Genomic DNA, 12,180 nt, shown 5'->3' on the forward strand with positions numbered 1-12,180 from the left:
GATCTTGATAAAAGACTGTTGGGCAGCTGTTGAAAAATCTTTGCAGTTAGCATTGTAGGGTTAAATTTCACACTGTGGATTTCTTTTCTCAAGGAACAAGAGCACAAGTACGCAGAGATGTTTTTGAATTAGAAAGCATCACTCGAAGTGCATTCAATTTATTAAGTACACGGTACGTTGAACGTCTTAAACAGTACAAAGATAAAAAGGAAAGAAAAGCATTTCACAGACAGTTCCAAGTAAATCTTGTGTCTACTAATGCATACAAACCAGAGGTTAAATAAGATTTAAAAAGCCACAATCTCGTTCCGCCCAGTTCTACTGGACAAAATTACACATTTTTCCCAGAACTCTCTCAAATGTGGTGACAAAGGCGCCCCAGTACAGTGTAATCCTTAATACTTCAGTTACAGTTTCGGGTCAAAGAGGACATTCCTTTTAGTGTCACTGAACAAAAATTCAACATTTAATAAGACTTAATGGACTATGTAGATTAGATAAACAAAGTTAATAAAGAAGGGAAAACAAGCTCTGGTGAAGTTTCTGTTACATCTTTGGGCAAACATAATATTTTAAATGTTTTTCACAGCACGTCACAGAGCTGGACATCAACAAGGCATCCACATTCCCATCACAGTGCTGATACAACTGAGAGTCATGTTCTGAAAAGTGAAACAGAAGAACCTTTAGTCACCATCATAGCCCTGCTGTTATAACCATTCTTGGAAAGCCTGAAAGTCGAAAAGATTTAGAAGGACACGTTTCGTTTGAGAGTAACCCAAAACCCTCCTTCTCCTCCACATCCCAGCTTATTAACGCTGATCTCTGGCCCACAGTGAGTGTGCAAGATGGCAAACAATATAACATTTGATTTGGGTTCATTGTTAAATGCAAGAACCACCAGGTTAGGACACAGGGATCTACAGCAGCAGCCCTGCAGACGGACAGAGCAACCACCTTCACTGAGACGCCACACTGCCGCTACAACTACGCTGAGTCCTTGCGCAGCTGGGGGTCCCATCCAACTGGGGTGGAGGTCTGCCTCGCCCTGTGTGGTCCAGACTCGACTCCAGCCCAGCTTCACAGCGCCCTGCTCCTCCACCCCAACTGCTGGGGTGATTGTAGCAGCCCCTACCTGGTGTAGGACCTCTGCCAGCTGTAGATGGCATGGATGTTGTGTGCGCAGGCAGGTAACCTTTTGCAAGTGCTCACGCTACGGTCGCGGAATGCCCTGCCCCCGGCGGTGCTCCCGAGGCCCCGTCTTCGCGCGGCGAGTTTGGCCCGCTCCTCGACAGCAAAGAAGTCCGTGGTGGCGCGGAAAAACTCCAGCGTTGCCCGGGGCCCCCAGGGCTCGGCTCCTTCCCCGGGTGCGGAGAAGCCGCAGTGCCCGCCGCAGCTTGTGAGCAACAGGAAGAAGTGCGGGTTGTTTTCAAAGAGCTCCAGGGGCAACGTGGCTTGTGCCCCACCCCGCACAGGGTCGTCCTGGCTGCACACGCACAGCACAGGCACGGCCACTTCGTCCACGTCTCGCAGAGGCTCGTTGCGCTCCCAGTAGGAGTCCCAGCCGCCTCCTGCCCCCGCTGACAACGAGTCTCCCTTCAGTCCAGAATGACAGAACAGCGCCTCCTCCAGGGCCCGCAAGGAACAACTGGAGAACAGGGTGTCTGTGTGCACCACTTCCCCCAAAGCCGTCTTATACCTGCAAGAAACATTGCCGTGTTACAGCGTACACTAACATCTGTAACTACTAAAGTGACTGCTCCAGTGTAGCACGGCCTCCTTGTGTGTAGTTTAAATAAAACAAATAAAGTCACAATAAATGGTGACCCGAAGGCACGGCAGGTAGCGATGGTGCCTCGCAGCCCCTGGACTGCGGGTTTGAATGCGAGTTAAAGCCCATCTCAGCGCGTGTGGAATTTGTACGTTCTCTCTGTGTTCACGTGGCCTTCCTCTGGGTCCTCCGGGTTCCTCCAGTAGCCTAAAGACATGTTTCAGGTGGATTGGTGACCCTAAATTCCACTCTGTGTGAATAAATGAGTGTATGTGATGGTCCTGCAGTGGACTGGCATCTCATCCTGGGTGTAGCCTGCCTTGTGTTCTGTGATTCCTGGGCTCATCCCTGCAACCGTGGACTGGACAAGCAATTACCAATAACAAATTAACGATGGTCACATTACTCAGAGGGACTGAAGGGGTTTTTACCTTTTACCAGTGAAAAAAATGGCTGGTAGCCATAGCTACAGCATTGCATTTTAAGCACTTAGTGCATTTTAAAATTAAGGAATAAAATGAGAGTGGTCACCACTTTAGCTTGCTCTTACTGGTTCCAGGTTTAGTGCTTTCTTGGGACCTATTTAACATTTTATATTCTGAGTCCCAGACAAATGAGCAGTGGAATCTGCCTTCGCTGTAGCAAGAGCACAACTTTCACTGCAAAGTATCAAGAGATGGACAGGTGAGAGCTTGATGCATTGAAATGTGTTTATTCAATTCACGCAGGAGCAAGAGTCTGGATTGCTTCAATAAACATACCCTGTCTCCCCCAACTCCCCAATTCAGGCCATACCTGCTGAGGTTGAATTTCTGGTAGAGCAGCAGAGCCCAGTGACAGAGCCAGGATGGGCCGCTCTCAAACCAGCTCTGACAGCGGAAGATGGGCGAGATGCAAGCAGCGGCCGTAACGTAGCTCGAAGAGCCACACTCCCCCAGGTACGAGAGGAGCAGCCCCGAGCCCGTGCTCTCGCTCACTGCATAGATGCGGCTGGCTGGCTGCCGGTAGCGGATGTAACATACGGCCTCACGCAGGTCTGCCGGGTCACCGAACTGCTGTAGCTTCACCGTGCTGAGGGGTGTGCCGTTGTGGCTGCGGCGGTTGAACACAACAGGCTGGTAGCCATGAATAAGGCCCACCTCGCAAAGCTGCGGAGACGAGACAGATGAGTTCCTTTACCATCTTTTATCCTGAGTCACCTCTGTATCCAACCTCCAGTCTTTTTGTACAAATACCAACATGGAGGAAATGCTACCAGTTACCTTAAGTTTTACTGAAAACATTTGGGTAATAGAAATGATGAAAAGGTGGGAAATATTCACCTTTATTGAACAAAAACTAACAGAGAACAGACCCCAAAGCACGTGGTTAGATGCACGGATGTCTCGCACCGCACACATCTTCCATGCTCCAAATGTCACAAGGGCTCCAACGGCCAATTGAGACACAGTTGGTGCTTCCTACAAAACTGCATCAGCTGTGGTGTTGCTCTAATGAAATATTCACAGAGTTCTTCTACAAGAGCCCCAACGTCCAAGGAGTCCGTCCTTCCACTCCTGTGCCTGTCCATCAAACGGACACCTAACCCCAGATCTCATTTACACTTTCTGTCCGGGTTGGAAGAACATTTCGGAAAGAACGCTGTTTGAAAGAACAATACATACCCTACACCATAAAATCCCAGGCAGCTATGATTGCCTGAAACACTGTGCAACACAGAGCATGATTAGCAAGAGAGGAGCTCAGTTCGCCTTAGGTTCGGGGGCCAGGATGGATCCAATTGCTGTATTAGTTGGTTACTTAGCTGGTCTTGCTCCATTTAAATAATAATCAAAAAAAAAAAACTAAGGGTATAGATCTGTGGCCTGTCAAACTGTATGTTACTTAAATGTCTTGGGGAAAAAAGCATTTTCTTAAAAACTAAATAACGTAGTATTCAGAAGTGGTCAGTCAGGGAACAGCTTCTGGCCTGCAGTGATTGTCGGGGGGAGTCAAGAGGCACGGGGCACTTTTCTAAGAGAGCTGCCCTTCTGCAGTATTTTTCTTCCTTGTGCCGTTACTGTCAAGGTGGTGTGAAATTTCCTCTGCGACCCGAGGTGAGAACAGGTAGAAGCACAAACAACCCCCCCGATTCTGCATTCCTCACAAGCTCACTGAGAGGTGCTGGCTGCCCATCACAGTCCACCATCCAGTGGGACAGAAGGGACAGTACGGGCGGACGGTGCACAAGGGACGCAAAACACAAAGTTGCCCTCACAACCCGATCAACTACTGCCGAAGCTCATACGCTCCTTTCGAAATAACAAAAAGGACCGGCTCTGTCATGACTCATTTTCTCGTCTAAGTGCTTAACGTTGAAGCTCCACATTTCAAATTTGCAGCCAACGCAGCAAAGGATTAAGTATTGTTTAAATAAGCAAAGTCCTGGCTGCTGTACCTCATCACAGGCCTAACCAAAAACCCCCAGGGGACGCTTTGAGCTGCTTGGGTTCGGTGGTATTCTTTTGCTTTTTACCTCTTGTGCAAGTTTACAGCGAGTCACATCTCGGAAGAAGGGTAACAAATGGGCTGGAGGATTCATGCTACTGCTGTCGTGGAGATTATATACCCCATGGCCGTTTCATGCACCTCTCGATGCTAAGTGCCCCCCTACGGCTCCCCTCCCCCTTCCATCCCACAGACTACAGCAAAGACACTTGAAGGACATGTCTGTCAGTCTGGCTTGCGCTCCCTCTCATTTTCCACGTTTAAAAACCTTCGGGTCTTGGAGTCTGTAAGAGTATTGTGCCTTCCCCTTTACTTTATGCATAACAGGTTTCACTTTGTTTCACTTTTGTATCTTGAACAGAGCAGCGTGAGGCTGACATCCAGGCCCCACCTCCAGATGCTGTGGGTTCACACTGTGGTCACAGACTCACAGTCAAGGTGACAGAATATCATCTCGACATTCTCATCAAAGCTGCCTAAGGGCAGCGTGTGTCTGAAAAGTACAGATGTGCAAAGCTGCGTTGGACACATTTTCAAGGGGAAGTTCCTGGTATCTCCAGAAAGAGTGCTGGTAGAAGTCTGTCACCAGACACAAAAGCAGTTGAGATATTTCTTTGGCACATTCAGAGATAACATCTTAACTTGTGGCCTACAGGATAAATATTTTAGCATAAATATTTTAGCTATTTAGATGTGTGACGAAGTTAGATGGGCTAATAAGAAGTCGGGCCTTCCTGTGCTACAAAAAGCAGTAAAATACCCTGGGTATGGTAGGACATGAGCACTGATTTGAACAACAACTGATCCGTAGAGAGAATCTGGAATTCATACAGTGGGATTGTGTAATTATTATGTTCTGTTGCTGATCTGTCAGGAATTTTAGCCTTATTTTGAGTGTATTAACGTCCAGCTACAACTACTTTCTCCAGTATTTCTCTCCGTGTCCCGTCCGGGACTACGATAATCTGTAGAAGAAATAAACAGAATTTCAGCATCCAGCAAGAACAAGTTCATCTCTCATTCTCCGCAAACAGAAATAAAGACAGTATACATTGCAACAACGTAGTACAAACTTAATTTCTCTTGATGGTTATGTATAGCATTTTAAATTCCCTGTAGCGCCAAAATACCTAAACACTGTTATCTTACCTAGGTCCACCTCTGATTGCATTACAATGTCTGGTTTTTCTCAGGAAATGAGGTTGTGGGTTGGGGCTGCGGGTTGCACTTGCTATTGTGCAGAGGATCATGACAGACAGCAGAGACAAATATTAAATATTTTAAGATGACAGTGTAAGCAGTAAAGTAAAAAATTAGACAGAACTGTTTTCTGCACTTCACAGATTGTATAATACAGTGCGTTGCATTTTTTTTTGTCCACAGCGGCACTTTTAAAACCACAGCAACAAATGTCCCCCCCGCCCCGAGACTCGACGAGCACGAGGCTTTCTGAGGGCGGTCAGCAAGCACGCGCCTTCGCAGTGCCACGAGCGGCTTCCCGCGTGTTCGACAGGAATCAGCTTAATTGCTTTGTCGTGAGGCGACAGCGGCGACCAAAAAAACCTCCACGGAGCCGTACGGAGAACGGCTTCATTAAAGTTCCCCAGTGTGCTTGGAGCCGACCCAGAAAAGGGAACGCCAAGCAAGGCCTGCGAATGCACGACTCTTTCTCCCTACTTTAACTTAACTGTGTTCCGGCAAAAACGGTTAACACTTTGGGTAAAGACTTCTCGAGGCGGCACTCTGCCATCAATGAGTGCTTTACGATGGAAACTGCAGCTTTACATAGAGCCTCAAGGTAAAGCTGATTACAAATTTTGTGTGGGCTGTTGGAGGGTAAGTCACTGGAACTGTCTTTAGTGCACTTAGACAACATGCCCAAGCTTCTACAAAAAGGTGTCACAGAAGTGGAAGTGTAGTGCCCAAACCGACTGCAGACCAACACTGATAACGGACCCCTATAGCCACGTTCAAACTGCAAGACAAGAACGCGAGATAACGAATTAATACATCTAAAATGAAATACGTTACGTACAGCATTCTGGCTACCGTTCCCAAACGGACAACGCTAAACCAGTACATTGGGCTGTGCGTAATCAATAAGACGAATTTTCCAGCATTGAACCTGGCTGCAAAAAGGTGGACACACACTTCAGTACTTGCATGAGTATCAAGTGAAAATGGTTTCTGATCACAGCCTTAAGGGCAGCAGGTAATGTACTGCTCAGGGCTGTCAGTTTGAATTCAGAAGGTCCCAAATCGTACTGCTGCTGTTCAGATACTGACTCTGAATTGATACAGTAAGAACATCCTGCAGCATAAATGGGTAAAACGTAATAAAATCATTTATCACTGAAAGCACATTGAAAAGAATAAAACACACAAACATTGAAATTTGCTTTTTACTTGAGAAAGAATGCTACTTGATTAAAAACCGCCAGTGAAGTTTCAATGTGAACTTCACAGATGGGGATATAAGAGGAAGTGTGTTTTACATCTCGTGAAGCAACACTCCCCCCCCCTCATCAATACCCAGTTTTGGCAGCATTAACCACTGAGTGCAGAAGGCAGTGCACCACAACAATGAAGCAATCTATGTTGAGTATTAGATTATGAAGAGAGTGCTTATACGGCTCAGGAGCCCTGAGGATACACCGCAGAGCAGACATCAAGTCGAGGTCATCGCACGCTGACAGTTTAGGGTGTCAACCTTCCAACGCCAACCTTCCAAAGTCCATTTACCTGAACTGTTAACAGCAACCATTCATGTATTCAGCTTACACCTTCGTCCAGTGCTGTGTGAGTAAAGTCACAAAATGATTTAGTTTTTTTAGAAAACAGGGTATTCTTACTGTATCAAGTCGGGGTGGGTATCTTGATCAAGGGTACTACAGGAGGAGGAGGATTCGAGCTGGACACCCTCAGACTGTAAGACAACAGCTTTAAGCAACACTCTCTCTGCTGTAGCTGGCAATCAAACCATGTGCTTTAGAAGCCTGCAGATGTGGACATGCGGGGATCTAGCAATAAGGCGCAAAGAGAGCGTGGGACGGAGCGCAACTGAACTGAAACCTCAAAGGAACCTCAGTCTTGATTCCGGCAATTGTACCGATAAAGAACAAAGCAAGGTAACCAAAGCAGAGCTGCTCGATGACAGACACGGCCAGTCGTTCTGAGTATGTTTTGCGTTTCCTTTTCAAATTCCATTACCTTTAGGACATTCCTGGTGATCTTCCCAAAGGAGTTGGGTATGATGAGTAGAACCGGGCTGCTGCAGTTACTCGACGTCCTCCGCCGTCTGTGGGGCGCGGACCCCGCGGCTGCCCAGTCCAGGGAGACGATGCCGCCGTCGCTCATCTGCAGATGATCGCGGGCGAAATGCACGGCGCAGTCCGAGGGCCAGCAGCAGGCGCCGAACGCGGTCTGCAGAAGCGCGCTCGACCTCCAGCTCCAGCGCGGAGCGGCCGCGTAACTGCAGAAAGTCGCGCAGTGCTTCAGGAGGTAGTTGGCGAGCGCCGAGGGTTTGCAGATCAGAGCCACTGGCGCGTCGCTTTCGCTCGCCGATGATGATGATGATGATGATGATGATGTGGCCGCCGCGCCCGCGGTACTGCTGCTGCTGCTGGGGTCCGACACGCACCTCACCGCCACCGGCGGCTCCTTCTCCCGCAACGGCAACGCCGGCGGGAGCCGTGAGATTCCGCTGGGCAGCGGCGGGCAGAGCTGCAGCGCCGCCGCCGGTCGGCTTCCTGACCCGAGGAAGCGCGACGCCGGCCACAGGGAGGCCACCAGCAGCAGCAGGACGCACAGAGCACCCAGCAGCTCGAGCATCGCACGCACGCGGCACGGCCGGCGCGGCGGGCGCGCGGACACGATCTCGGACCACCTACCGCGGAGCCTCCGAAAAGTTCCCCTTCAGCGACCAAAAAACAAAGCAAAATATAATTCGAAAACATATACGGGGATGTGTTTTATTCTTCTTCTTCTTCTTATTATTATTATTATTATTATTGAAGACTCAGAGACAAGAAGAAGCTGCAGCCTCTGCGTTTTCTTTTTTCCAATTCAAAACCGTTTTAGCAGAACAGCGACGTGAAAAATTCGACTCCTTCCTTCCATCTGAGACCATACTAACTCAGTATGATACTGACTGTGTCTGCTACAAAGTTGCAGGAAGAAAAAAAAAAAAAAGAAACAGTTTGCATAATTCGCTCGAGACAGGAGCAGGCTAACTCGTCTCAGTGCTCACCTGTCCTCCTCACGGACGGTGTGCGGACCGGCGGCGAAAAGTCCACAGCGGCGTCTGCATTTTCAAAATCGAGCGCTCGCGAGGAGCGCTCGCCCCAGCCGCCTTCCTTGGTTCGGCGCGCGCGCGCACCCGAGCTGCGCGTGAGAAGTGACCGCGCAGCCCGCTGAGTAATAACTGGAAAAGCGCTCGCTGTTTAAGAGGAGCGAGGCAGCGCGCAGGTACAAAGGGTGCGAACTGGGCGGTCACGATAATACTGAGAACGTGCGCGAGCTAGGGCACCGACCCCTGTCACTCACTGGTTAATCTTAAACAGCCCTTATTACATAAATCCATAAATGATAAATCAGTTGTACTACCACAGTCGTACACGGTCTCGAGGGTTCAGGACGTCAGAATGTGTATTTATTAAATGTGCAAGTGAACTTTCAGTCTGTTGGGTACCTCAGTTGAAAAACAATCATTGTCACAATGTCCAGCTGTCTAACAGAATAAACACTTATTAATAATAGTTCCATAATAATAATCACATAATTTTTCCCTTTTAAAGGAAACCACACACACTTTCAGAACCGCTTGTCCCATACAGGGTCGCGGGGAACCGGAGCCTACCCAGCAACACAGGGCGTAAGGGACACACCCAGGACGGGACGCCAGTCCATCGCAAGGCACCCCAAGTGGGACTCGAACCCCAGACCCACCGGAAAGCAGGACCGTGGTCCAACCCACTGCGCCACCGCACCCCCCTTCAAAGGAAACCTTTCATGTCTTAACTTGTAGAGTAGTTTATGAATCATATATTCATATTTACATAAACACAGGTACTGGACTAGAGTACCGAGTAGCGTAGTGGCCGCTGACTTACCCACCAAGGCCCCAGGTTTGATTCCGCCCTTTATTCTTCTTAAAGTTAGTGGGCTGTCTGCTTCTGCTTCAAAATAGCAACGTGTGCTTTGCATCATGAACTTTGCTTACTGTGCATACTGATATTTGAATAATATGAAAAATTTTACTATGTAAAGCAGGAATTAACTGTGTTATATGCAGTCCGGTGTGTTTGGCCAGAAGGCTACACCCACGTGTAACAGCATGGTAAAGGTAAAATAGTCCGAGTGCTGATTATCTATACTAAATATCTGTCCAAAAGAAACTGTACAAAAATAATCTTTTGTAAAAATGCATATAACATTTCATACTGCGGTGGAAAGTGCCAGTCTCCTGTTCAGGCTATAAAATACCACATAAAGGCACACCCCTTTAGACAACAGACCGCTTTTACATTCAATAAATTAAAACAGGACATAACGCATATTTTAAAGCTGGCATCTTAACCAGTCAAAAAGACCGATGTAAAAGATAAACATACAGTTTGGAGGAACCAGAGAGCCAGAAATATTCTATCAGTAATTTGAGGCAGAGGTCATACAAATGCAAAACCTACAGACAAAGCACATTTGTGTTTACTTTTAGAAAGTGGAAACATTTAAGGGACAGGAGAAGCAGCTAAATTTGGACTCGCATGGAGGCCTTGAGTGGGAACATACAGGCTAAGGTACCATGGCAATGAGCATGTAATCGTAGCACATCCAGACAAATATGTTTCACCCAAAGTGGCCTAATGGGTAAATTCTGAGTGAACAAGGACAGGTACATAACAACTGACCCTGAACGCTGCGTGTCAGCCAAGTGCTTCATGAAATGATCACCATAACTAATGATAAAGAGGCAAAACATGCCTGTCAATATATCTGAAAACGTGAGTATGAGGTCAAAACATTTATTGGTCCTCATAAAAAGAATTGCTGCCCTAAAGTCATTACCAGCAGGTAAAAGAAGAAACAAACAGCTCATTCAGTGGTGTATTTCCACTGGAGTGTATTAGAATTGTTCACATCAAGGCTCTTTGTTTAAACAGCGTCGGGCTGCCCTTGTTCAAACAGAGTCGAGTCGAGACCACGGCCGTGTTCCTGAGGATCTGAACGTACTCGTGGGATAGCGCTGAAGAAACGGGTGACTAGTAACGCGGTACACGCAGCCACCATTGCCTGTGGGGATCAGGCTCTGTGTTCTGTTGACCGACAGCACCGCCGATGTGCACACGCATAGCTCGAGAGCCGCTGGATGTCTCTCCTCTCTTCATTCATACAGTGGTGCAGGTAGGGCGACGGCTGCAGCACAGCCAACGGTGCAGAAATGAGAGCGAGAGCCAGGCGCTCGGGCGTCGCTTACTATTTATGGAAAGTGGAGGGAGCCTGACTCTGGGTGTGCGAGAGAGAGAGAGTGGCTGAGCTAGAGAGAGACATTTGGCAAGTGAGCAGTAGAAATAGGGGGCTGTCATCATGGTTGACCGCTCACAGTACTGTAAAGGCTACCTCCTGCATGATAATCAAATTGCAAGATATGGAGATGTTATTCATATGTGACCCAGAGCTACATGCTGCAATGTGATGTGTAAATATACGTAAAGGGTTGGATGCCTGGAGCAGAGCAGAGATGGAGCATAAACCCCCTCGCTCAACTGGGCCAAGCTCCTCCCACAGAGAGCCCAGAAGAAGAGGCAGAAAAAACATGACGGTGGGTAAAATGAAAAGGGAAGGTCTATTGACGGGATGCCACGCTGAGGTCATGACCGAACGCAGGGGCCCCACTGGTGGCTGGAGGGAAGCAAGGCCTCGTGTTTTTTCCAAAAGGGCACGTTCCACTCACGGTCTAGAACCAGGTCGCCCGGTCACCACGCTGGGTCACTACATCTTCGGCAATGAGCGGGACCTATTTTCATCAAGTCCGCCAGCTCTTTCTCTCCATTTGTCACGGTGTTAACGTTGTCGAAATGAGGCTCCTTTCACCAGAGCTCTGACTACGGGAATTTCTAATGCCTACATTATATAATACTCAATCCACTGCATGCGTTAAGAATGACATATTTTAAAACTGCGCTGGGAGCGTTTTAAAGATCTGCAATTTATTTTAAGTAAAACCAGAGAGCGCTGGAGCAGGATGACGTGCAAGAAGAAGGAAATGGTACGTGCTCTTTGAGAGGGCTTCTTGCGCTAAATACAATGTGCTGACATGGAAGTGCTCACAGTGTGGTCATAATGTCAGTGTCTTGCAGTTGTATCACACGCTGTATATTGGGCAGAATTTTCTCTATTGGCCCTTGAGGTTCCAAGTTGCTGCAAGGAACCTCAAGGGCCGATAGAAAAAAAAATTTGGGGGGAAGTGTTTATTTACAGCCCGTCCACAGATTTGGGTTGATAGAATTGGTGGTTTTTTCCTTGCGAACACTTTTTCCACCTTATTGTAAACGAAGATCGGTCATTTCTGTCTCAGCTAATGCTACAGGCTTTGAATGTGACAAGTGATGCATTAACTGGGATGTCTCATTCGGACCCCTCTCCCCTGGGAGTCAGTCACTCGGTCTGCTTTTGTTACTTTGGCAACACTGCAGCACGCACTACAGGGTCACACTTAGATGAATGCAAACAGCTACACGAAGAGCACGTCAGGAAGAAACTGTACAGCTGCAGGATTTAAATAACGTGTCACACAACCTCACCACCTGTAAGGCCAAAGAGATAGTACAGGAAGTCCCGCTTGACAGAAGCAACTGGGACATGGGTCTCTTTTTTTTAATATCAGTATTTAGGGTGGCTGATGCTTTTCCACTTTTCAAGAA

The 12,180-nt window shown here is 47.8% G+C and overlaps 1 protein-coding gene across 2 annotated transcripts; it reads right to left on the reverse strand.

Annotated features, from left to right (window-relative positions):
- Positions 1-204: 204 nt before the first annotated feature.
- Positions 205-9,422, reverse strand: abhd15a (abhydrolase domain containing 15a). 2 transcript variants are annotated; one of them, XM_029255266.1, is made up of 4 exons: positions 9,370-9,422; positions 7,469-8,171; positions 2,567-2,919; positions 205-1,699 (listed from the first exon to the last, which is right to left on the reverse strand). In XM_029255266.1, the coding sequence occupies exons 2-4, from the start codon at positions 8,087-8,089 to the stop codon at positions 1,132-1,134; spliced, it is 1,542 nt and encodes a 513-aa protein (XP_029111099.1). In that variant the 5' UTR covers positions 8,090-8,171; positions 9,370-9,422; the 3' UTR covers positions 205-1,131. The 2 variants fall into 2 exon arrangements, with proteins under 2 accessions (XP_029111099.1, XP_018588007.2); XM_018732491.2 differs by lacking the exon at positions 9,370-9,422 and having other exon boundaries at positions 7,469-8,913.
- Between the last annotated feature and the right edge of the window lie 2,758 nt (positions 9,423-12,180).

Source organism: Scleropages formosus, chromosome 10, assembly GCF_900964775.1.
Source record: "Scleropages formosus chromosome 10, fSclFor1.1, whole genome shotgun sequence".
Taxonomy (NCBI): domain Eukaryota; kingdom Metazoa; phylum Chordata; class Actinopteri; order Osteoglossiformes; family Osteoglossidae; genus Scleropages; species Scleropages formosus.

Coding starts and splice junctions, on each gene's coding strand:
- abhd15a (XM_029255266.1), bottom strand. CDS start 8,089: ATGCTCGAGCTGCTGGGTGCTCTGTGCGTCCTGCTGCTGCTGGTGGCC. Junction 2,920..7,468: donor TCACCAGGAATGTCCTAAAG/GTAATGGAATTT, acceptor TCGTCTCCGCAG/CTTTGCGAGGTGGGCCTTAT. Junction 1,700..2,566: donor CAGAAATTCAACCTCAGCAG/GTATGGCCTGAA, acceptor TGTTTCTTGCAG/GTATAAGACGGCTTTGGGGG.